The 24,363-nt window shown below is 36.6% G+C and overlaps 1 protein-coding gene across 2 annotated transcripts; it reads right to left on the bottom strand.

Moving 5' to 3' along the window:
- Positions 1–638: 638 nt before the first annotated feature.
- On the bottom strand, positions 639–22,964 carry LOC149834466 (thiosulfate/3-mercaptopyruvate sulfurtransferase 2-like). Of its 2 annotated transcripts, none has more exons than XM_090011431.1 (12): positions 22,742–22,964; positions 13,037–13,225; positions 11,953–12,012; positions 9,219–9,281; positions 8,701–8,825; positions 8,433–8,595; positions 7,963–8,022; positions 5,208–5,266; positions 4,343–4,424; positions 3,997–4,060; positions 2,358–2,425; positions 639–1,114 (listed from the first exon to the last, which is right to left on the bottom strand). In XM_090011431.1, the coding sequence occupies exons 1-12, from the start codon at positions 22,841–22,843 to the stop codon at positions 1,019–1,021; spliced, it is 1,131 nt and encodes a 376-aa protein (XP_089867557.1). In that variant the 5' UTR covers positions 22,844–22,964; the 3' UTR covers positions 639–1,018. The 2 variants fall into 2 exon arrangements, with proteins under 2 accessions (XP_089867557.1, XP_089867558.1); XM_090011432.1 differs by having other exon boundaries at positions 13,037–13,222; positions 22,742–22,942.
- Positions 22,965–24,363: the final 1,399 nt, after the last annotated feature.

Genomic DNA, 24,363 nt, shown 5'->3' with positions numbered 1-24,363 from the left:
AGGAAGATAATCATAAAAAAAAAACTATTACAACTCTTCTAACTGAGGAGACAATTGGTTTACAGGGATCAACCCTTATGAGTATGATATGATATACTCAAGTTGATAACCTGGTATGTTTGCATGTAGCAACATTATCGGGTTTAAAATAGTCATTCAAATGAAAATAATACAACAAAACACCACAGGCTATTGCCAGCGACAAGGTGAAATTAAGATGAAGGCATTTATAAGTAGCTTTGTCTGAAAACAGCAAATAACAATTGCTCATTGCTCGACTACAACAAACAACAACAACTACGCCTTCATCCCAAAACAATTGGGGCCGGCGATACGAACCAAAAAAGAAAATCATTGCTCGACTAATAACGATAAACAGATACTTGTGCATCCGTCACAAAGGCAAAGTAAATTGGTAAAAGGACTGGATGTAGCTTCAACCACCATAAGAACAAGACCCTGTTTGCCACAATTTTTACTGAGTCATCAAAAATTCAACAGGAACCACCCAAAGGACATATACAGTTCCGATCTTTGTTTTCGCTTTTTTGGATACAGCAATTCATAGCAAGAAAAAGGTGACGAAGATGATTGTGACTTCTCAAAAAAAAAAAGATTATCACACACCGCACGACAAACTTTAAACCCGGTAATATAAACCTCAAAGATGGTAAGACGGTTTCAGTTCATTTTTCATCACCTACAAGGATACATAATGAATCAGGAGTTGTTCAATTGTTTGCACACATTCAAATCAGGAAAAGGAAATACTTCTAACCACTTGGGTATGTCCACAATCATAGCTTCAAGTCTCAGTTGATCACCAAGATTGACACTTTCCTAATTTCTTGCTTGCCTAACTTCAAAAAGAGAGGGAAAGTTTACCAATTCTATCTCCAGCCGTGGCTGCAATATATGTTCCTAGTTGACTTGGTAGATTCAGCCATAGATACCCACAGTCCACAGCACAACGCACACAAGCTGCGAAATGAATAAGTTGCAAGAAAGATGATAGCAGTTAAGCAGTAGAAACTGGTGCGTCAGGATGTCCTCCCCATTCAGTCCAAGACCCATCATATACTGGAACATTGGCCTTCCCAAGTCGATGAAGACCCTGCAGAGAAAATAGTAGATTTTATTCAATTATAAATCAGTGCTCAAAGACTTCACAGCCAGACATAAACCTCAATAATCAACCAATGTAGACCACCCCCTTTCAGCTGAGATCATAAAGAGTTGACGATAAATCATCAAGCCTAGTTTGGGAGTAATAATTGTCTTAAGTTGCTTTGCCGTCCAAATCAAGGTTGCCAGAAAGGGAAGCATAACTAGAAGCCTAGAAAATATTATGAGAAGCAGAAACAGGAAGTGAGGATTTTTCAAAGCTCACCCAAAGTCAGAAACATGAAGTGAATCAGGAAGTGAGACAGGAAATGAATTAGAAAATATCTGAAAAGCAAAAAACAGTTTCTATTTTAAACTTTTAAAAGATTTAAAATAGCAATGGCACAAAACATGACCTATGACGTTTTCTTCATGGTTACCAAAAGCTTTTGAAAACCTCAGAAGTGTGAAAGAACGTGTGCTTCTGAAAACCTTAAGCATGAAAGAATATGCTTCTTTTCAGACATCCAAAACTAATATGCAGGAATTAACAAAATGACTTGTCATAAATTATGTGAATAAAATGATCACATTCATGTGATTTTATCATTATATGATCCCAGATTTATGGTTCATGCAAAGAAATGCATTGTGCGGCTTCTTATATAGGATAAAAGGCACATGAGAAGTGTTTACAGACAAACGGAAGTGGTTGCCAGATGGAAGGGTTTGAGAGTTTGGGGCTTCAGAGTCTGTTTCTTTTTCTCAGATAATCGGGGTTCAGGGTTTAGAATAGCCCAAAAGTAAGATTTAGAGATAATTAAAGGTGTTTTTACTCAATTACAAAAATACCCTCCATTATGTATTACTCTACATTCCCTTTATTATAGCAAACTGCAACAAAAATAAAGTTCTCCAGCAAGCCATTAAAAGATCTAAATACCAAATATGTTACACTTCCCTTACTTGAAAAATGCACTTCCTGTACTAAGGGAACTGCTTTTCCCAAATACTTCTGAAACACATTTCCTAAATTTGGCCATCATTTCCGTGAAGTTTTCAAAATGCAGAAAAAGTCACGGTTCAGAAATTTACTTTGAAATGTGTTTGACAAGTGTAAATACTGTGTTTCCAGTAGCCATGATTCAGACTCATTCAACTATGCTAGCACATTGAAGCTTGCCTTTTACATAGCTGACAGACAAAAATATAGTGCTTGCACGCAGTTATGAATGAAACCTATATACACTTACCAATGTAACTATGCACGCTGTTACACCGGTTCCACAAGAAGCAATGAAAGGACGCTCAAGGGACAAACCTGTCACATAATTGGTGAAATAGAGTCACACTCTATATGAGTGGATGATAAAAAATTCCATATTTAAGTCAGAGTAATTAATCAAAACGCAAGACAGACATAGAAGGAATGGTGACCATTCGTAGATGACATGCAAATACATGTGAGCAACCAGGGTAATCATGAAAGTGGAAAAACAATGTTGACTATCAAAACTTCATTCATATCAGAAAATCAGAAATACATCATAAAGCATTCACCTTTTGACCATCTTGCCTTGTATCAGTTTAGTTAAAAATATTCATGGCACAATTAGGGGCATAATTAGGTCGGGTTCGGTTCGGGTCTTATCAGACCTGATTCTGAATCGGGTATAAAAGTATGACATAGAGCCGATCCAATCTAATTTGGGTTTGGGTTGTGGACCCGTATGGGTTAACGGGTTTGGGAATGTATCGGATCGGGTCTTTAATAGATCCGTTTTGATTCAGGTCTGGGTATGGCAAAAAAAGTAAACCCATATGAGTTAACGGGTTCGGGTATGATTGGTTCAGGTCTTAATGGGTTCAGGTTTCAGCTCAGATCTTGATATGATTGGTATTCTAGAACTAATTACCCGTCAATAAAAAAATATGTAAATAAATGGAATAAACTATTCATTAAGAAGAATATATGCTAACAAATGAGAAGTTTATTAACTATTTTAAATAATACCAAAATTTAAATATAAAAAGAATATTTTCATACTAACCAAATCATTTCAAGTCGAAATAAAAAGACATCAATGATATATCAAATTCAACGAGTTCTTATGTATTATTCTTTAGAATTGGGATCCATTTCAACCCAACAATTTCCACGACTGAAAGACAATAGAAAGTATCTACAAATAATGAATTAAAGTTTTGATTACTAAAATGTAATGCATATTAATTCGAAGTTTATCAACATCTTTAAATATTTAATTTATTATACAACATAACATTTACCAATTATTCAAGTTATTTCCTCGCACTACCCATTATAAAACTGCTTTGGACACCTAATTGGTTTGGGTTCGTGTATGAAGCGAGTTTGGGTTCAGGTACATAATCAGGTCAGGTTCAGGTCAGGTCGGTTCGGTTTTACAATATTGGGAACCATTTGGGTCGAGTATAAAAAGTGGGTCGGGTCCAAACGAGTTTGGGTCTTCATTTGTAATATCCAAGACCCGACCCATTTTCATTATGGGTATATATTTTGGACCCAACCCGAACCCATGGGTCCACTAAAATGGGGTCAGGTCGGGTATAATCGGTTCGGGATGTTGGGTATACCCAACCCAGTTACACCCCTAGGCACAATATTTAGATAACAGGTTGTATCACTGTATGTCATGAAACTAGGGTTTGAGCCTAATAAAACTAACCAAGAAACTCACAAACATTCTTCTTCTTCTTTTGAGAAAAAGGCATTTCAGCATATTCTCAACAATAATTTTAAAGATGCATAACGCAGCACATTAGGTAATCACCTGCTAAACAACATTAAGTGGATCCAAGGAGTACAAAGTACAATCCAATCTATCAGGTGTAAAGAAAAAGCATCCTCACCTTCTTCCTCAAATACTTTTGCAAGCTCACTTTCAGGTAAAAGGCACTGATTGCTGTCTAGCAACTGCATTTAGTTATCATGTGTTAATGATTTTAAATTTACAAAAGGTCCATTAAAGGACACAAAAAAGATCAGGTTTTCAATTTCAGCTTCAAAAACAGCCAGACCAATAAACACCAGCATTGACAGCTGTCACATGGACCTGGTTAAAAGGGTTGTGATATTCCCCATTAAGAAAAGAATATAAGGAGACATGATGCAGGAGAAAATTGGAGTGCTTGTGACATAGACTGATATCAAACAAAGGAAACAACAGTGAGACCATTTTGTATCTTCTAAGAATACCTTTGGGAAAGGAATGCATCTGCTCCCTGGCACATGACCACCCCTTATTCCTTTTCGAGGTTCTGGAGCTACACCATCAAACCTGTAATCACGACAGTCTCATCTCAAGACATCTTGATAAGAAAGTTATACTTCATTGTCATGCTAAGCGGAGGAAACAGACTCTCTGTGCACCAAATCCTTGGTAATTGTACTTCTAAAAACATAAGAATAGAAGTGCTCTCTTGAAGTACTGCTGTCTATGAATAGCAATTACCACTTCAAAATAATCTAGTCACTGTGTTCATGAAAAGCCAAGCCTCAAACAGCAAAAGCTCTTCATTACATATATCTGAGTATTATGCTATATTTCTAAATATGTATACAATTGTGACAATAGTTTAAGTTTACAAGTCACTGAATGCCCTGAACCAAAATAATCCTGAAGAATCGCCTTAATCACTTCTCTTGCTTCAAGTAACTACCAGAAGTTCCCATTAGACACTGTTCCCAACAACCTAGGGCAGAGTGGAGTTTGGGTGAGCTCTGGCAAAAGCATTTTGGACAATGTCAAACTGATTAAAGAACAGCACATTTAGAATATAGCAGAAAAGCATTATACTTATTTTTATCATCCTCTCAATACTTGGTTAAAACTCAAATAATTTGTATGTACATGGTTATCATTACAACTAGTATTTCTAACCTAACGATAACAAAAGTAAAAAATGTGCCTCATATTATACTATGATCTCTTATTGCATGACCATGTGAACAAACTCGTCGGAAAATCATCCTTAAAATATCAGTTATTCCAAAAGGAATTTGGCAAAATGGCCCAAAATGCATTCACTGTCAATAAAATATGTTGCATAAGATACAGTACCTAGCCTTTGAACGGGCATCCACATGTTGGTATGTTTTTTCTTCAATGTTTTGTTTAACCTGAAACATGAGGTATTCCAAATGAACATCATACAATCTCAAATTTTGTAATCTAATTCATGTCACTCTACTAAACAACATTACATCAAAAAAAGCTCACCATCAACAATTGAAGCTAGACATGATTAAGCAGAAGAAAAAGTATACGTTTGGAAAAGAACCTTTACAGTTTACTAAGTCATTCAAAAGAGTACATCATCCAAAAAGCCGAATGAAAAAAAAAATGCAAATAGAAGGAAGAAGAGTGCAAATTTTCCCCATAATACTTACAATTTGATTCTTGTGAACTGAAAATTTCTAGGGTTCTCCAAAATCATGATTAGGCCACGCAAATCAACCAACATTCAGCTTGTACTAAAGCCACAGTTGTTTCATAAGTGGAGCTACACATGAAAAAAAGGAAAAGGAAAAGGGTGTTTCTTATGGTTGTTGGCAAAAAATATCTCTTTGACCAAGCCTTGGGTGCCAAAAGGTTTCTAAACACTCCATCCACTGGACACTCCTCTACTGCAGGAAAATGAAAATAAAATATAAAAGAGCTCTTCCTCAGACCATGCATCTCATGGTTTGCTCACCATTTTGTAGTTTTACATTTTTTAATGTTATCCTATATATTTGTTTGACTTTACAGTTGATTAGATATCCATTTTGCATTATCAGCTTAAATAGCTGATCAACATGAAATGGTTGATTTAGCATTCATTTTAAGTCAGTGCAACAAACAGTGGAAAAACTTTTCAATAAAAAGCATTTCACGTTATCTCATTTTCATATTAAAATTGCTTTTACAATGCAACAAACATTGCCTAAGCCATACTTGGCCTCTCAATGTTGTCATCAACTCTCCAGGTTAATGCAATCATTCAAAACGCAGCATTCTATGTCACAGGGACTCTTCAAAAGGGCCGTCGCACCCGCATCGACGCGAAGCGATGCGGGTGCGGCACCCGATGCAGCATAAATTAAAACTTGCCGCACCAGGTGCTGCCAAAAGACCTTGGGTGCAGGTTGACCGCACCCATGGTTATATTTGACCAAAATAGACTCGATCAACATTGACCAAGTCTATTTTGGTTCTTTAAAAAAAATGGGTTTTGGGAGGGGCCTTTACTTTAGGGCACAATCACGCCACTCACCCCCCCCCCCACCCACACCATCCCTCCTTCTCCCTGACTCCCCCTCCCCTCCTCGACTCCTCATCCCCCTCCCCGACTCCTCCTCTTCCGACAACAGCAGCAACGGCTACTACGAAGGGCCACCTCCTCTTCCGACAGTGGCGACAAACCCAGGTACGCCTCTCTCTCTCTTTGTTCCCCGTCTTCTTCCTCTGCCTCCTCCTCCTCTCTTTCCTCTTCATCCTTCTCCTCCACCGCCTCTCTTTTTCCTTCTCTTCCTCCTCCTCCTCCTCCTCCTCCTCCTCCTCCCTTTCTTCTTCTTGCTCCTCCTCCTCCCCTCGTTGGTGCAAGGGCTGAACCCAGGCTTGCTAGGTTCGACTCCTAGGTTCAGCAAAATCTGAACCCAGGCCTATTGGGTTCAGCTCCTGGGTTCAGGCAGAACCGAACCTAGGACAACTAGGTTCGGCTCCTGTGTTCAACCCAAGCTTGATGGGTTCATCTCATGATCAGGCAGAATAAAACTCAGTTGGTCTAGGTTCGATTTTGCTTGGGTTCAGCAGAACCGAACCTAGGAGACGAACCCAGCAGGCCTAAGTTCGGTTTCAGGCCAATTGGGTTCGGCTCTAGTGAACTCAGGCCTTGGTTCACCAAAACCGAACCCAAGCTTGGGTTGGGTTCTGAGTTCGGCCAACTTTTTTTTTTTTTTTTTATTCTAATACAAATTTTATTTTTTTGGTTTTAAGGACGAAAATGACAAATAAAGGTAAAGGACTCGCTAACAAAGGGAAAGGTATTGCATCATCCTCATCTGCACATGCATGTTGTGTTGGTAGTGGTAGTGGTAGTGTTGGTTCTCATTCTTCGGCTGCATCATGTGATGATGGGCCACTATGGGTTACATGTGGAGAGGCTTGAAAATGTTTCCAACAGATAGCTGACACCAAAACGACCCAAATGCATCTATACAAAGCCAAAAACAACCACTGATTGGCTTTATGTGAGCAGATTTCTCACATCTGGTCACTATTTCACCCAAAATCCAGAGAATCTTGAAAATTTTCTAGAAAATTCAATATTGCTCCAATTGATATGATTTTTGGTTTGTTGGACTCCTAAAATTGAGCTCTATCAAGCCCTTACCTCAAACAAAGCAAATCTGAAACTTCATTCTGATGTGACGACATCAGCAACTATGTTGTGGCACGAATCCAATGCAATACTTAGATTATCAATGAATAGAGTCTTGTTTCCCTTCCGGTCACAATCTCAGCCCTCTCTTTCACTCTTACATAGCTCTGATCTCAATTTCTGCAGACTCTCACATATATATAATTATAGATACAGACTCTCACATATATATATATATATATAATTATATATTATACATACATACATATATATATATATAGAGAGAGAGAGAGAGCATTCAATGAAATATGAAACAAGTCAAATAAAAAAACATTGTGAAAGCCCACACACATTGATCTCAATTTCTGCAGCACTAGTATTTTCCTCTGCTTTAGAAATTCTTTCATGTGTAAAGATGGGGGGAGCGACAAGTATCCTTGATTATGGTCATACCTGCTCAAGCGTCCAAACTAAATGTGGTTGAAATCTTGCTTCAAAAGTGGTCGGAACTACCTGCAAATAAAATAAAAGCAAAAAAGAAGAAATTAGATAATAACAAGCATACAGCAATACAAAGAAAGATGTGCCTTTGTGATAGAACTCATGGTGCTAGTAGTGAGAAAGCAACTACCAAACAAAATATCTTGAGAATACAGGCAGTATTATATTCTTGAGGCAGGAATGATTATCAAAATCATAATTCTTATACATTGCCAGTTCATGAGTAGGTTAAGAGAATTAAGGATCAGTAGCATAACTTGATATGGAATACAACATTATAGCATTTTATTGCTATCAAACAGATGTATAACTTCTATTAAATAGAGATATGGACAATAATTAGGAGAAAATGTACAACTAAGAAACTATATATAGATAAATGAAGAAATAGGAATAAAAGGTGCCAAGAAGTTGCAACTTACTGTTTTTCCTTGGTAGACCTTTTCTATTGCTTCACTTGCAGCACTAGCCTTGAGAATTGCATCTCCAGAAGCACTAGATTCAACATCATATCCAGAAGCACGCCATCTTGGCAAGCCTCCATCCAAAACCCATACTCTGTCATGACCAAAAGCTCTGAACATCCTGCTCATAACCAGCTGTAAGGATCTTTACTAAAAGAAGAATGTTACTGAGAAACAACATATGAGAAATCACATCACGAACTCCAGCATTTCAACAATATCTTACCACCAAACACGAGCTGCACTGAATATACCCTTCCCATCATAAACAACCAGCCCATCTTTATTCTGAATGCCTAGAGCAGAAACAGCAGCTGCAAAACCTTCATCTGATGGAAGCATATGTGGCAACTGATTCAAGATACCAATTACAAATATGAATCATAAAATCAACACAAATAGGAACAAAAAGGCAAAAATTAAAGGGATAACAAACAACAAATTGGCACAGCTGTGAAGTTATTCACATAAGAATGAGATAAAATCAGCCTCATATAACTCATAGAAGCCAAAAGACGTATACCATTCTTCTGAAACCCTTTATCTAGTTAATTTTTTATTTATGTAAAATCCAATAGATACACGATAATTTGCGGACTGACATGTAGAACTAACAAAATACAAGATGAAGTATTCTCACTTAAAAACTGATAGCCAATACAAGTAATCAGGCTGCACTAAGTGATTACAATACTAAAAAATCTTTACGTGGAAAGATAAATAACATGAGGGATAGCATCTCACACTAGAGTTCCGATCTGATATACCATCAACATCAAAGAAAAATGCACCAGGAATATGAGCCATCTGCATGAAAAATAAATGTGTTAAAAAGAAAAGGAATGCAGATGCTGCACATTGAAATAAGCAAGACAATATTCAACCTGTCCAAAACACTTAATATTCCTTTCGAAAAGATTATTTAAATCTGAAGAAAAACTTCAGGGTTGCTAAGAACGTGAAAAAACTGATGAACTATAAAAAGATTCAACACAAGGCAAAATCAATATGTATAACCTAAGACAACTAATTAAATACGCAATGACACCAGTTCACTATAATGGTTTCTTCCACTATTTCCTCTTTCAATTTGACACAGTTCTATTATATGCCTAAAAGATAATATGCTTGTTACTATGGTGGTAGTCAGATAGAAAGCCTACACTCAGTTTACCTAATCACATTAAAGTAGACACAGGGTTCAGCAGTGCCCAGACAACTACCTATATCAGAATCATCATATCCAAAACAATATATAGGAGGCACAAAACCCATCAAATGAAAATCCGTGTCTCAATGAAAGCCTATCCAAAAGATATTGCCCAAATTAGAAGCCATACTAGAGTATAATAATCCAGTAACTAAAGAAATAAATATTTTTTGATGCTTGGTCCTGGTTAAAGTTGCCTCTACTCATGCTTGCCTTATTCTTTCAAATATTCTCCCTTGGATTAAAAGCAATAATTTCTTTAAAAAATATACACTTTAACATTGAGAAGGCACCACATCTTAAATTTTTATCACATGAACAGAGGCCATACTTCTTACTTTTGCTTCTAGTATGCTGAATTTCAATGCATTTATGAATTTTGACCTTTTTTTTGAAAGAAAGATAATAAAGAGATATATACATTCTCATCAACACCAGCCCTAGCATAGTTTTAAAACCCAGTGACTCGTCACTCGGCAAGGTCGTGACAACTTTATATTTTATATAAAACATGTAAAGATATACATATAATATGTATTATATTGATATTTTATAATATGTTTATTGTATAATTTTATTAATATATGTATAACAATCTTTTTAAATATAATATACATAACACGTATATTATATTTTATATAATATATGTAATTACATACAAAATATATAATGTATTCACCTATATACATATATCTCAAATAGATGTATGACTCAGCCGAGTCATGCCAAAACTTGGCGGCTGACTGGGCCGAGTCAGCCCACGAGTTCTGTGAATTACTGGATCATTCACTGGGTTGACCCAGTAAGGGAAAGAGTTGGGCCGAGTCAACTGAGTTACTGGGTTGACTCGGCGGGTTCTTAAACCCCTGGCCCTAGGTACATTACATCCATTTAATTTGCAAAAAAGGTCAAACATGGGGAAAACATATTTACTTTTACCAATGATGCTTTAAGATATGATCAGGACCCTCTTCTAGCAACAGAAACATTATCAAAGTCAACCTAACTTGAAAAGGACAAGTACATGAAACTTTTTTTTCCTTCTTTGTTGTGCATGTTGGTGGCCTATTTCCATAACCAAGAAATACTCGTGAGACAAGGACCTCAGCAACAGGCCCAAACATGTCGTTAAAAAGAAAAGGAAGCAACACAAAAAAGTTGAAAGAGAAGAAATGACAAAGCATTTTTGAACATCCTTCCTAGCAGTTCACTTCTGGAAGCAAGAAGTGCCAAGACCAACTTCACATGCCATTTTCAAACCAAATGAAAACCTTATTGATGTATTCCGGCAGAAAAAAGTGCTATTTAAAAAAAAATCCTTTCAACAATTCTTTTCCTTGAAGAGGATGAAAATGAGTTCTTCCATTGTTCATCATTGGTAATGATAGTGTTGTTCAAAATATGAAGAGAATGAACCCAAATTCAACACTACCAATCATGCATTTCAAACAAATACTACAAAACATCTGTACTTTCTAAGTACAAGCAATAGTTAAAAGATAACACACAACAAGGTGCTGACCCTATCACTTCCACCTTATAGATGGAAGATGTGGTCTCAGTGTGGCAGTTCTGCACTAACCATATGCAACTTGACTCTATCTTGAGCCTTCGAATCTCCACGCACAGAACATGCAGGAAGAAGTAGAGACCCTTTCTCAACATAAACCAGGTATTTTGATAACTGGAGATGATTTAAGAGTTTTGTGAAATTTAACTAATTACAAAGAGACTATGTCCCACTGGTCCACTGGCTACTTAATATTGTACTGGCCAAAACGGCCCTCCCAGTGGAGGGTTTGGATCAAAGAAGCAAGCAAGCACCCTTCACCTAAAAAAGTTACAATTGTAATGTGGTGAATTTAAGTAAAAAACTATCAAAAAGAAGAATCTCACTTTTTTAATCCCTTAAAATCAGGATTATAGAAACACAAGCTACATTGTTGAGCAGTTAAGACACCTCTAATCTTTACTACTTAAGAAGATGTGTGTTACACCTCTGAGTGTAAGAAAACACCGTGCCTTCAAAAAATAGCAGGCAAACCACCCATCCACACCTTGTCATTTTGTAAATGTCTACAAAGTGCCCCAATTTTTGACAAGTCTACCTTAATCACTTCTTAAGAAGTAATAAAGTTAACCTACCATGATCAAGAATATAAAGTTCACAAGCAAATTAGAAGAAAACAAAAGGTTAGATTTATATTAAATAAAAATATTGTAAAACTTCAACTGAAGCAACATATGAAACAAACACCAAAGTAGCACCTGATATTCCTGTAGTGGATTCCGCTTCTCATCTGGCATATACCAGGAAGCATCCAACACCTGCATTAGACACAAAAGGCCTAAGGCATAATCAGAAAAAGAGAAATATTCATTGAACTCTTGGCCCAAATTACATCAGCTCCAAGATGCAGGATAAACATCATGATGAAGATGAAGAAACGAACACTGATTTATTGGTAAGGAATCTAATGAAACAAATAAAAGACCTTATCAAGTTATAGGTTTGGGAAACATCATACAAGCACTGTTTCTTCTTTTCTTCTTTTCTTCTTCTCTTCTCTTCTTCTATGAAGTTGTGCTTCTAAAGCTCAAAACCTTGCCCTTAACCTAGAACATTTTGTAAAACTTTAGGAGAGAGAACTTTAAAGAAACACATAAGGATATCATAAATAAAGGTACTGTATAGCTACAGACAAGGAGTTTCTGCCTTATGTATGAAGTTTATGTCTTGCTTTTTTCAATCTCATACTGAGTGAGCCACACAGACATGCTAAGCCTGACGGTGCTGAATAAGATAGTTGGACTGGTTAGAGTTGCACCATCTTAACTGACTGGATCTTGGGTTCACAATCCCATTGGGATAACCCCTAGCTTGACTATCCAGGAAAAAAAAAGAAAACAAACGTAATTCCAAGGTTAGCCTCAATTCAGGCTGGTTCCTTGACCAATGTGAATCTCATATGAAACCATTTCAAATAACCCAGAGCATTGCATGCTGGAATACTTATTATCTACTATGAAATACAAAAAGTTCCTTTTCCTTATATGAAAGAAGTTCTTAAACAGACGAAAACAACTCTTAACCCCATATTTACGGACTGCTGTTCCTGATCATGAACCGCATGCAATATCTAAGTCTGGTACTTCAAATAGAGTAAATGTCATTGAAGAAAACGTAACTGCAAGGAAAATAAAACTAAAACCAGCAACTATAACAGCCAGCCAATAATATCACCTCATGACAATCCAAATTAAAAATGAGATGGACATTCAGAAGCATCACGCAAAGTAAAATGAAAATGCCCAAAGATCATGAAGAGAGGCAAGCAAAGCAAACAAGCACCTTCAGATCAGGATCCCGGAGATTATCATGAAGCCAATCCACAGAAACAACTGGCTCAGTTGATGTCATGGTTTGGGTGACATATGAAGCTTTGCATGTTTGTGCCGAACTAGTCACAACACAGTGAGAGGAGCCAGAAGTTGCAGAGACGCAAAGTGCAAGATGCACAAACCAACATACCAACCTCTTCTACAGACAAAGATAACAAGCCAAAAACACCTCAGCCACTCATATAAGAAACATGAGAAAAGGCAATCAATCAAAAGAAAACCAACTGTACGAACTAATGAATAATTCTTACATACGTAAAATCAAATTCTATCAGCAAAACAAAGAGTTTGCATGAAGATTCAACATCAAAAGGGGAAAAGGCCAAATAAACTTGAGAAAAGAAAATTTTGAAGACAACAAAAATGATGGTGTTTCCAAAATTTCACTACACACATTTGATTGGTGTGAACACCCCAAATTTTACAAAATTTTGTTAATATTTCCTTTTTGCCCCTGGCCCCCGTGTTCTGAGTAAATTGAGTCATTTTCACTCAGAATTCCGGTTTATTTCTCGGATTTACTGGAATCAAATCCATTTTCTATCTTTGACTCAATTTCAGATCTGGATCCAGTTCAAAATCCAAATCTGAGCCTCGTTATCCAATTTTTAAATCAAATTTACAAAAAATACCAAAAATAATTTTTGAAAGGCTCAGACAATCCATCCGGTGTCTGTTTGATCTACGGCTCTGTATTTCTCTATTCGAGGTTAAAAACTTGAATATTTCCTCAAAATCCGGATCTAAACCCGTTTTTCAAAGAAATCAAACCCGAATTCTCAGAAAACCCCTTTCTTTGTAAATATTTCTCAAAAATCCAAAAAAAATAGTTTTAAATCTCTTAGTCTTAAAGTTTTTATGTCAAAAATACAAAAAAATGAAGAAAATATAAAGAAAACACCAAAAAAAATAGAAAATACAAAAAGAAAATTCCTTGAAAGCTCCCTTTTGAAAATCGGCTTTTGTTAAAAACCATTTTTTGGAAGACCTTATAAAAAGAGTCGTTGTTTTGAAAATTTGGAAAACTTGAAGGACATGCTTTGAAAAAACCCCTAACGGCTTTCTGTTGCAAAGGGATCGAAGAGGCCGCTCTTTCCCTCTCTCGATCTTTCCTCCCTTTTTCTATATAAACACCTATTGATCCCCTCTTCAATCCATCTATCTCCACCCTTCCCCTTTTATCGCTCTTCACCCCCGCATTGGCCCTTCTCTTTCTTCTTCACTGATCCCTTCTTCTCCCTATGATCTCATCTCCTTCTCCTTCTTATCTCCCCGGTATCTCCCCTTAAGCAACAAAAGGAGTCTCGATTCCCCTTTTTCAAGTCAAGTAAGTGCTCTTTCCTCCTTCCGTAGTTTTTATTTTTCTTTATTATTTTCCTTTGGTTTCCCCTGTTTTCAGTCCCTTTTACACACCAGTGGTGGCGGTGGCGTTGGGTTGCCTGTGCAACACCGACCCACCCTTGTGCTACAGCAAGAGGAACAATTACGTTCCAACAGTTTTGTGTTTAATTTGTTTCGTTGATCTGCACTTTTATTCAGTTTCTGCTTATGTTGTCAAATTTAATCATCTTATGCGTTTTCATCTGGATCCCATCCTATTCTTCTATTGATTCTCGATTTTTGCTTTCATTTCAATCTTTCTGAGAATTTTTAATTCCCTTATTCATGTTATTATCCTTGTTCTCAGAATTTGATTTCCCGTTTTCATTGGTCATTACATTTTCTTTCTAATGTTGTGATTTCCTATTTTACGTTATTTCATAGCATTTGGATGCTTTTATTCCATCGCATGACATTGATCACATTTTTGGATCAGTTCTGATCTATCAGAACATTGTTAAAATTTGATCTGATTGATTATTTGGGTATCGAGTGACTGTAATTGGGTTTTGGAAGAGCCTTGGTGGGATAATCTGATCGTCAGATATGTCTTGAACCCTGAGCTATCCACCCCAGGACCATTTTGATTGATCGCTTTGCTATTGAGTTTCTGTAGCTTCAACGAATTTTTGGTGGTTAAGTGTTATCTGAAGTTGACAGGTAGGGATACGTTTTCGTTGGTCTTTGAGATGCCTTATTGCAAGAATATCTTATCAATGATGGGTGTCTCTTTCTTTAAGAGATTTCTTCAAAAGGAATCTAGCGATCAAAAGCCGCAAACTTGTTCAATGGGTTGTCTTAGAGTGATCGATTGAAAGTCTGGATTGATTCCGATCCGATGATTCCTGTTTTGCACAGATCAAACTCTGGTAAGTAACTCTCCGTTTGCCGATCGGACGAGTTCAGACAATTGATTGTCTGAATTCCAAAACCATGGTCGAAACTAGACTTACATAATCATTTTATTTCTGTTTTGCGATGTTGATTCAACTTCATGTTTTTTTTTTTGTCTTTCGGCATGGCTTCACTGTCACGTTTTAGGTCATGGGTGATATCAAATCTGATTCCAAAATTTTTGGGTCATGCCTTTGTTATCCTGTCTGACCACCAGCTCACGGATGCTTTCTCATCTGCCCCTTTTATCCCTCAAGAGGCTGATCTCATCATTTGGTTGAGGCCAACATTTAAATCAATGAGGGAATTCGGTCTTTTGGTGTTGCATACGAATTATACAGCTCTTGACTCCTGTTTAGCTTCCAGTTTTCCTGTTAGGCAATATGCAGTTCAGATTTGCTGGACTCATGTAGCCTAATTGGGTGATGGAGGCAGCTTAAGAAGGCTGTCTTCTTTCATGACAGACCCATTATGAATGTGTTCCATAAGTAAGACGCTAGTCGTTTGTAGCAGCCCTGTATGCTAAAGGAGATCTAGGCTGCATCCAAAGTTCCAAATCCTTTTTTGATTGAGTAAAGGGTTTAAGAAAGAGGTCTGAGGATGATTCATTACACAAGCTTTCAAGAATTCCTGACATACTTAGCAGATACACCATGCTTGGATGAAAGTGACCCAGAGGCATGGCATGTACAGATATTCCACTCAATTGACTCCAATTCTGTCAAAGGATTTCCAAAGGATCCGAAAATGGCAATGAGCAAGAATTTGACATGTGAAAAAAAAATGTTACAATTAATATGAGCGTACATACAGTGTATGTTGAGGCCATTCGAGCCTCACAACATTTCATTTATATTGAGAATTAGTACTTCATTGGGTCCTCGTACAACTGGTCTTCTCACAATGATGTAGGTGCTAACAACCTAATACCCATGGAAATAGCACTGGAAATTGCCAATAAGATCAAAGCAAATGAAAGATTTTCTGCTTATATTGTAATCCCAATGTGGCCTGAGGGTCTTCCAACTATTACTACTACCCAGCGGATTCTCTTTTGGCAGGAAACTGGGGCAATCTATACTCAACATCAAAAAGTCAGTGATCTTGGACTGTGATGCTGGACATTACAAACTGTGCATAAAGAAGATTATCACAATCTATCTCTTCCAACAGGTGTGACTTCCCCAAGAGAGCCATGGCATCACTTGCACTGCAAAATTGATGGTCCTGCGGCTTACGATGTTTTAACCAACTTTGAGGAGAGGTGGTCCAAGTCTTCAAAGCGTTGTGGGATTGAAAAACTCAAGAGGTCCAAGGATTGTTATAGAATTCGGCATCCCTGACATAAGACACGTTAAATGTGGTATGTAGCAGGAGTATATGCTAAATTTTTTTTGGTTTGAATTTCTATGAGATGTTCAATCTTGTTCAGATGGGATGAACTCGAGCTATACTTTGGCCTGCCACTGGTTATGGTTTGAGATCGTGCTCTTTGCTGTTTTGATGTTGTAGTTTATCTGCAACTAAGGCTGGCCCATTCTACATAGGCAAAAGAAGGATGATGGTATTCTGAATATCATATTCTTGCTACACGTAGCACATATCACAACCCATTAACAGTACACTCCATCTATGTGTACAAGGCACTGTTGCCTATCACCCTGTCACCTCACTCTTCACTTATCATCTCACAGCACATTCACTGCCTCCATACTGCTACACTCTCACATTTCTCCTGTACACTTTCATGCTACATACTGAATATCGTATCACAACTTCTTACTTGTTGCCTTCACACTTCAGCATCTAGCACCTATGGCTTCACTATTTGCAAGATAGCCACTACTATATCTGTGCCCTGTTTCACCTGCATATTTCCACCTTTCTCATTATCCAGCATCTTCATTCATTAACCTACAGCAAGCATTCACCCACTGTACCTATTATCTGTACTCACATCCATACCCATTGCAGCATACCCTCTACAGCTCCACTTACCTATCACATTATACCAACCCATAGCATTAGACCCACTTCATACACTGCTATCACATTAGCACCTTCGCACCCTTCACTTCTTCATTTTCAGCATCCATACACAGTAGCCCTCTGCAACATCCACCTGTCACCGCCTACCAATGCACCCATTATCACTATACCTATTCCCCACTATTGCACCTCTTCCCTATTGCCTGCTGAAATTACAGCAACACATCATTGTTGTCACCCATTTGCAGCAGCCCGACATCCTCATTAGTCTTTGCTGCCATATCCATCCCGCTGCTACAACATCAATTCCATTCCCAGCCCACTGTTATGCTTTGCACTCCAGCACCTTACCCATGTGTATACTATCTACCACCTGTCACCGCCTACCAATGCACCCATTACCACTGTAGCTCACCCTATTGATTTTCCTAATGTATACTAATCACCCTTACCTGCCAACACTTCCAGTTCCACCATATTCATTCCCCTTGTCACCTATACTCTCAATACCTCTATCACACTACACTCGATTACACTACATTTAGAAACCATCTCTATTTTGTAAAATAGTACATTTCATGCAATTGGCACTTGTCCCAATACATTTTCCCAATGTAACCAGTATATAGCCCTTCTTTCCTTAAACTAGGCATTATATTTAAGAGCATATATATACATGCATTTTAAATTTCCTCATCAATTTAGAATATTACCTATGCATTCAAAGATGTATTTTCTCATATGCAATTTTTAATCCCAATATAGCATCTTAGTTTCTTTCTCCATTTTGCATTTTGCTTCATGCTACCTCTGTTTTGCAGGAAATGTATGGAAAATGTTATTTCTTTCCTTAGCTTAGAAGTTGTAATTTCTATTTCAATCTCAGAATTGTAATAGTTAGGTTATAATGAGAATTTTATATTTTCAACTTTTAGAATAGAATGTATGAGCATGCATCTTTATAAAATTATGTGTTTCATATCATTTTTTTTCTTTCTCTTCCAAAAATTCACGAATGAAAACACAAATGACACGTGCACCCTATGTCACATGGGTGCGGGTGCGGGGATTCAGCACTTCCAAAAAACCCGGGTGCGGGGGTGCGGCAGGGGCAAAAATGTAATATATATATATATATATATATATATATATATATATATATATATATATATATATATATATATATATTTTATATATATATATATATTAACCAAGCTTAATCGAGTTTCTTCATTAAGCTCTACTGGTCTGAGCCGAGTTTAATAGTTTAATCGAGCACTGTTGGATGCATATATAGTTTTAATTTTTTGCTATTGAATCAGACAAATATCAGGATTTGATGGATATCTGATTACATGTAAAAGAATCAAATAAGATACGAACACCGGTCCAAACGGGGCGAGACCCCATTTTCCCCCTGGCCAGGACATATATGCTTGGTTTTCCATCCGACTCTTTTAGTTATTCTCTCTTAGTTTCGTAATTGAGCTACTTTAGAATGGTAACCAAGTTGGTCATCCCTGAAGAAAGGCTATATTGTCCATGATCATTACATCCTGTCCCAAAATCTGGCAGCTCATTGGATTTAGATATTTTGTATTAATTTTTGTAGTATGTAACCTCCAGCCCAACGCATATCTCGAAGGAAATCAAAATCTGATTTAATATTTGCAGGCAGGTACAGTGGACTGCAATCTGTACGGGCCAACATGGGCATCATTACCCTTTTGCCTTCCTGAACCCTCTATTTTAACAGAACCATCTGTGCTCTCTTCAATTTTCAGGATACAGTATGGTTGTTCTCTGAGACCATCCAGATTTTCATGAAAAGTTAAGCTCTCATCAACTACGAGAGGTGTCAGATCTTCAATAAAAGGTGAGAATGATGAAGAAAGCCACCAAGTGTAGTATCAATGCATTGCCTGATTCACTCCCCATCAAAGTTGCGGTGAGGACCAACATCATGTCCAAGAGATGGAGGTATCTCCCCACCGCAATCCCCTCTGCAGATTTCGATGAGGATCATTTCCCTTCGACCATGAAGCAACTCAAGAGACAGAAGAAGCTTGGCGAGTGTCACTCGCCACTAGAAGGAATCGATCTATTCACCGTTGTCAATCGATTCTTGTTGAACCAGGCACCTTCGTAGATTGAGCCTGCGCTTGACCCAAAGAAACAATTTAGAGAAGAGACTCATTGGTAGTTGGCTACGGCATGTGGTTGCCGTAAAGAAAGTTGAAGAGTTGTGTCTCGAAACTCGCCATGTTGACAAACCAATTCCTAAGTTTTCTGGCTGTCATGCCCATTTCAGCGGGCCTCTTTTTTTTCAAGTCCAAAAGTTGGACATAAATGACCCTGGGTGCGTTGACCGCACCCAGGGTCGGGTTGACCGCACCGGGTGCCGCACGCGCACCCGCATCGCGTCGCATCGACGCGGGTGCGGTACCTGGTTGGCTGAATCCCTGTGACATAGCGTGCACCATTCTAATGAGAGGTAATTAATCCTAAGCAAATGGCTCACATTGATGGTCATAGTTAAAATGTGGGCAATGCTTAGGATTTTTATCTTTTATGAAATAACATTGGATCTACACTGGATCTCTTTTAAAAAATCATCATTTTTTTTTCTAAATATTTTCTTCCTTTATCAGAGTTTAACTTGAAATCAACTCAAAATATATATCAATGGCCATAGTCAGGATATATTAAGAGTCAATTTCATTTTAAATCCTATAAAGGCACCAAAATGTGTTTTATTCTTTATCTGAATTTAAATATAGATTATTTTATAATACATTTTATGACCATAGTCAGAGATGTATTATATTTTCAATCTTATTTTAATTCTCCTAAAGAATGAAATATGTTTTTCAAAATCCAATTTTAAATTCTTTTAATTCATTTATCATCTAGGATAGAATTACATCATATTTTCAAAATTCTTTTTCAAAATCCAAGTGATTTTGAGATATATTTTCAAATATCTTTCTCACTTCTCAATTCTTATAAATTCAAATTCTTCTTTCTATTCTCAAATTCTATCTTATTTCAAAAACTTCAAAACTTCAATTTCAAAGTCCAATTTGACTTTGAAATTTCAAATTCATTTTTTTTTATCTTCAAAATTCAATTTCCAATTGAAATCAAATTTCAAAGTTCAATTCGACTTTGAAATTCCAAATTCATTTTCAGGATTCAATTTCAAATTCAATTTAACATCTCAGATCAAATTTCAAAGTTCAATTTAACTTTGAAATTCCCAGATTCATCTTCTGATTTTTAAATTCAAGTTTAACATCAAATTTATTCTTTATTTTCCGAAGTCTCCAAAGTTTCATCTAAAGACGGAGTCTTGAGCCTCAAATTCAAAATCAAGGTTTTAAGATTGATTCTCAATCTCAAAATTCGATTTTCCCTAAGTTTAAAGCCCACTTGTAAATTCAAATCTAGATTTCCAAAATCCATATCGATCCTCAAAAGTCTCATTTGGAATTTCAAAATTCAATTCAATCTAAGATTCTAGATTTAGAACCTAGTTCCACCTTGGATTCAGATCTCCAAATCCAATCTCCATCTTTTTGGATTCCAGACTTCGGATCCAATTCTATTTAGGATTCCAGACTTCGGATCCAATTCTATTTTAGATTCCAGACTTCGGATCCAATTTCATTTAGGATTCCAGACTTCGGATCCAATTCCATTTAAGGTTCCAGACTTCGGATCCAACTTCATTTTGGATTCTAGACTTTGGATCCAATTCCATTTAGGATTCCAGATTTCGGATTTAACTTCATCTTGGATTCCATGCTTCGGATCCAATTCCATTTAGGATTCCAGATTTCAAATTCAAATCCACCCTGAAATCTAGATTCTAAATCCAATTCTATTTTCAAATTCCACCTAGATTCAAGATTCATTCTAAATTCGGATTTCAATTCCCTTTCAAGATTCCATCTCAAAATTGAATCCTATATTTAAAATCAAAGTTCATTCTAAACTTTGAAAATTCATTTTCACTTCAAAAGGTCTATCTCAGTTTCAAAATCTCATTTTTATTTCTTCAAATCAAAGTCCATTTTTCAAGTTTTGATTATTCTAAGACTTGAAATTTCAAGTTTCTTCTCTCATATCTATTTTCAAGTCTAAGTTAGATTCAAAATCTAACTTTTGCAAATCAAACCTTTGAATCATTTCTTCACTCCATTATCAAATTTATTTCAGAATCACTTAGAAAATCCCAAATTTCTAAATTGTTTTCTCAAAAGCATACATTTTTGCATTTACATTGCACAAGCATGATTCTTTGTGCATTTAGACTTAGAATAAATTCTTAGATAATATTTAGGCAAAGCAAAAGGCATAAATTCGATCCTGAGTTGGATTACCCCTGGTAAAGGCGCCAGAAACGGTCGAACCTCGTACCGACGAGCGAATCCCGTCTCTCCATTTTTCTGCAAATTTTTTAAACGGATGCGAGTAATTTCAAAATCTTTTTTCAAAACTAAGGTCAAGTGAGACCTTCGCAAAAGAGTTTCTCTCTCTTCTTTCTTTTCTTTTCTCTCTTCTTTTCTGTCTTTTATTTTCCCTTCAAAAGAGGAAATAGAGGTTCGAAAGGAAAAAGAAGAGGAAAAGAGAGAAAGATACGAGAGGAAAAAAAATTGCGATGATCACAATTGGTCATAAAACCAAGTATCAATTGCCAAGACCTACGGGTCAAGGGACAGTCTCAGTCTAAGAAACAACAATGAAATGCATCGAACAGCATGAAACTAACACAGAAAAGTGTTGGACCACAAATAACAAACCCGTCTTTGTACAAAGAAGAGAAAGAAAAAGTTACAAAAGGTGAGGATCCAACTCAATGAACCACAAATAAAAGAAGCTTCCCATCATCATAATCTCTTCCAAACAAACAAGACTGCCAAGAAACATAATGACCCACAAGCAATAACCAAAATCTCTTCGAAAGTACCAAAAATATCAAGACTTATGAACAAGAAAAACGGGAATAAAAACTCACTAAGCATCAAAATCGCTTCTAAACAAGAAACATCTACCAAAAACGCCATTTCCCACATGCGAAAACCAAACTGCTGCCTACAAACAATCTCAAAAGCATCAACTAATGAGCAAGAAGGATGAAAACTCAATCACCCAGAAACGAAATACACTTCTTTTCACCATAATCCCTTCTAAGCAAGCAATATTGACGAAAATTACGATCACCCACAAGCAAAAAACACAATCCATACTAAAAGATAGCAAAAGTTTCACAAAATGAACGAACTCAACTCACCATTCCGACTGTTCATGCTTGGACAAAAACCTCAAAAGCACAAAAAAACCTACAATCAAATCGATTAAACTTCTGGAAATGAGGATCAATACTCACAAATAAGAAGGGATTGGGGATTGGGGTCTTGTGGGTACGTGGGATTGATGATCGGACCGATCTCAATCCAGTGAAAGCTCTTGCCAAAAGGGCAACTGCCATCTCGAAACAATAGAAAATTGATACGATGGTGAAGAGTTCCTTCAGAAAATGGAGCAACGGTGGACTTTACCAGCACCACAGGAGACACAGAACCATGGAGGAGAGAGAGAGAGAGAGAGACTGTCAACAGTTTATGGTCTTCGCCACTTGGCTATCAATGGATCGGATCATGTCTGGATGGATCCCTTTCTGACCCGGTATAGACCGGGTCTTATTGTTTGTGTCAATGTCTCGTTTTTTTAAAGAAAACATAAAATTAATTGTTTGTATCAATGTTGCAGATCTCGTTATGCGGAAAATTTCAGCAAAGAAAATCTCGCAGTAAATTAATTTTTTTTTTAGAAAAAGTTGAAATTATCGTGCATTTATAAAATATTGAAAGTATAATAAACATATGTGAGTAAAAATATAAACATATCAAAAAATAAGGAAAATACTTCCATTGCATTAATATCATGATAAAAAATACGATAGTGTTAATGTGTGCAAGCTTCTGAAAATGTCGCATTTTTTTTAGAATGTATATTCTTCTGAAAGTACCACTGATAAAATCATTTTTATCATGGTATTTTCAAAATATCACCAACATTTGTCATAAAGGTTGATATGTTTATAACACAGACCTGGGTGAGATCTGCCCAATGTTGTCAGTATCGGTATCGACCCTGAATCGTTTGGCCACCGATTCAGTTGTATCAGCCGATACTGCTACTCAACTGAATCGTTCAGCCCAAAAATAATAAAAAAATATTATGTGTCAATCATAACGTTACATGTGTTAAAACTATTAAAATATTTTTTATATTTTTTTATATTCATTAAAAATAGCCGATTCAGGGGGTGAAGTGTATCGATTTTTGGCCCGATATGATGTGTATCAGACTTGGATTCAGTTGGATATCCAACCCGAACCTGAACCATTTGCATACTTATAAAATAGTCGAGCTTGCCTTGTTCATGCTTGGACTGGGTTTATTCTCCAAAGAATAATAAAATGAAAAAAATGAACCCCTAACCTATTATATCTAAATCATGGAATAGCAATTATTTATATGCATATTATTGTGAATATATAGCAAGTTGAACAAATATTTAATTTTGATAGCGCACTATTACTTGGCAAAAAAAAAGATGCATGTTCAACAGTGTTCATTTAATAAGAATCACACTTTGGATCAAGTTGTTTTGTCAGCAAATTATGAATTTTTCAATTATGAATATGCTCCTAAAATAGTGCTTATAGATCACAATTGAATACCTCAAAATATTTTTGTTTAACTCAATAAACCATGAAATGATATGTGCAAGGCCTGATCCAAAGGCAGATTTGATTACATAGCAATCAGTACCCTAGAGTCAAGGGGTGCACCACAGGTGGGAAGTGATCGTAAGTACAACAGGCATAGCCAGCGCGATTAGGTCTCTGATATCTTGAGGTAGTTTTCCAGTTCTTAGTTTTAAAAAAATGGTACTTTTCTCTTAACTATACACCTTTCTTACGTTGGACGTCTCGTCTTATA

Source organism: Nuphar pumila, chromosome 6 (genome assembly GCF_984573655.1).
Source record: "Nuphar pumila chromosome 6, dmNupPumi1.hap1.1, whole genome shotgun sequence".
NCBI classification, from domain to species: domain Eukaryota; kingdom Viridiplantae; phylum Streptophyta; class Magnoliopsida; order Nymphaeales; family Nymphaeaceae; genus Nuphar; species Nuphar pumila.
The sequence above is the reverse complement of the archived record's forward strand: the minus strand, read 5'-3'. Positions and strand labels throughout refer to the sequence as shown.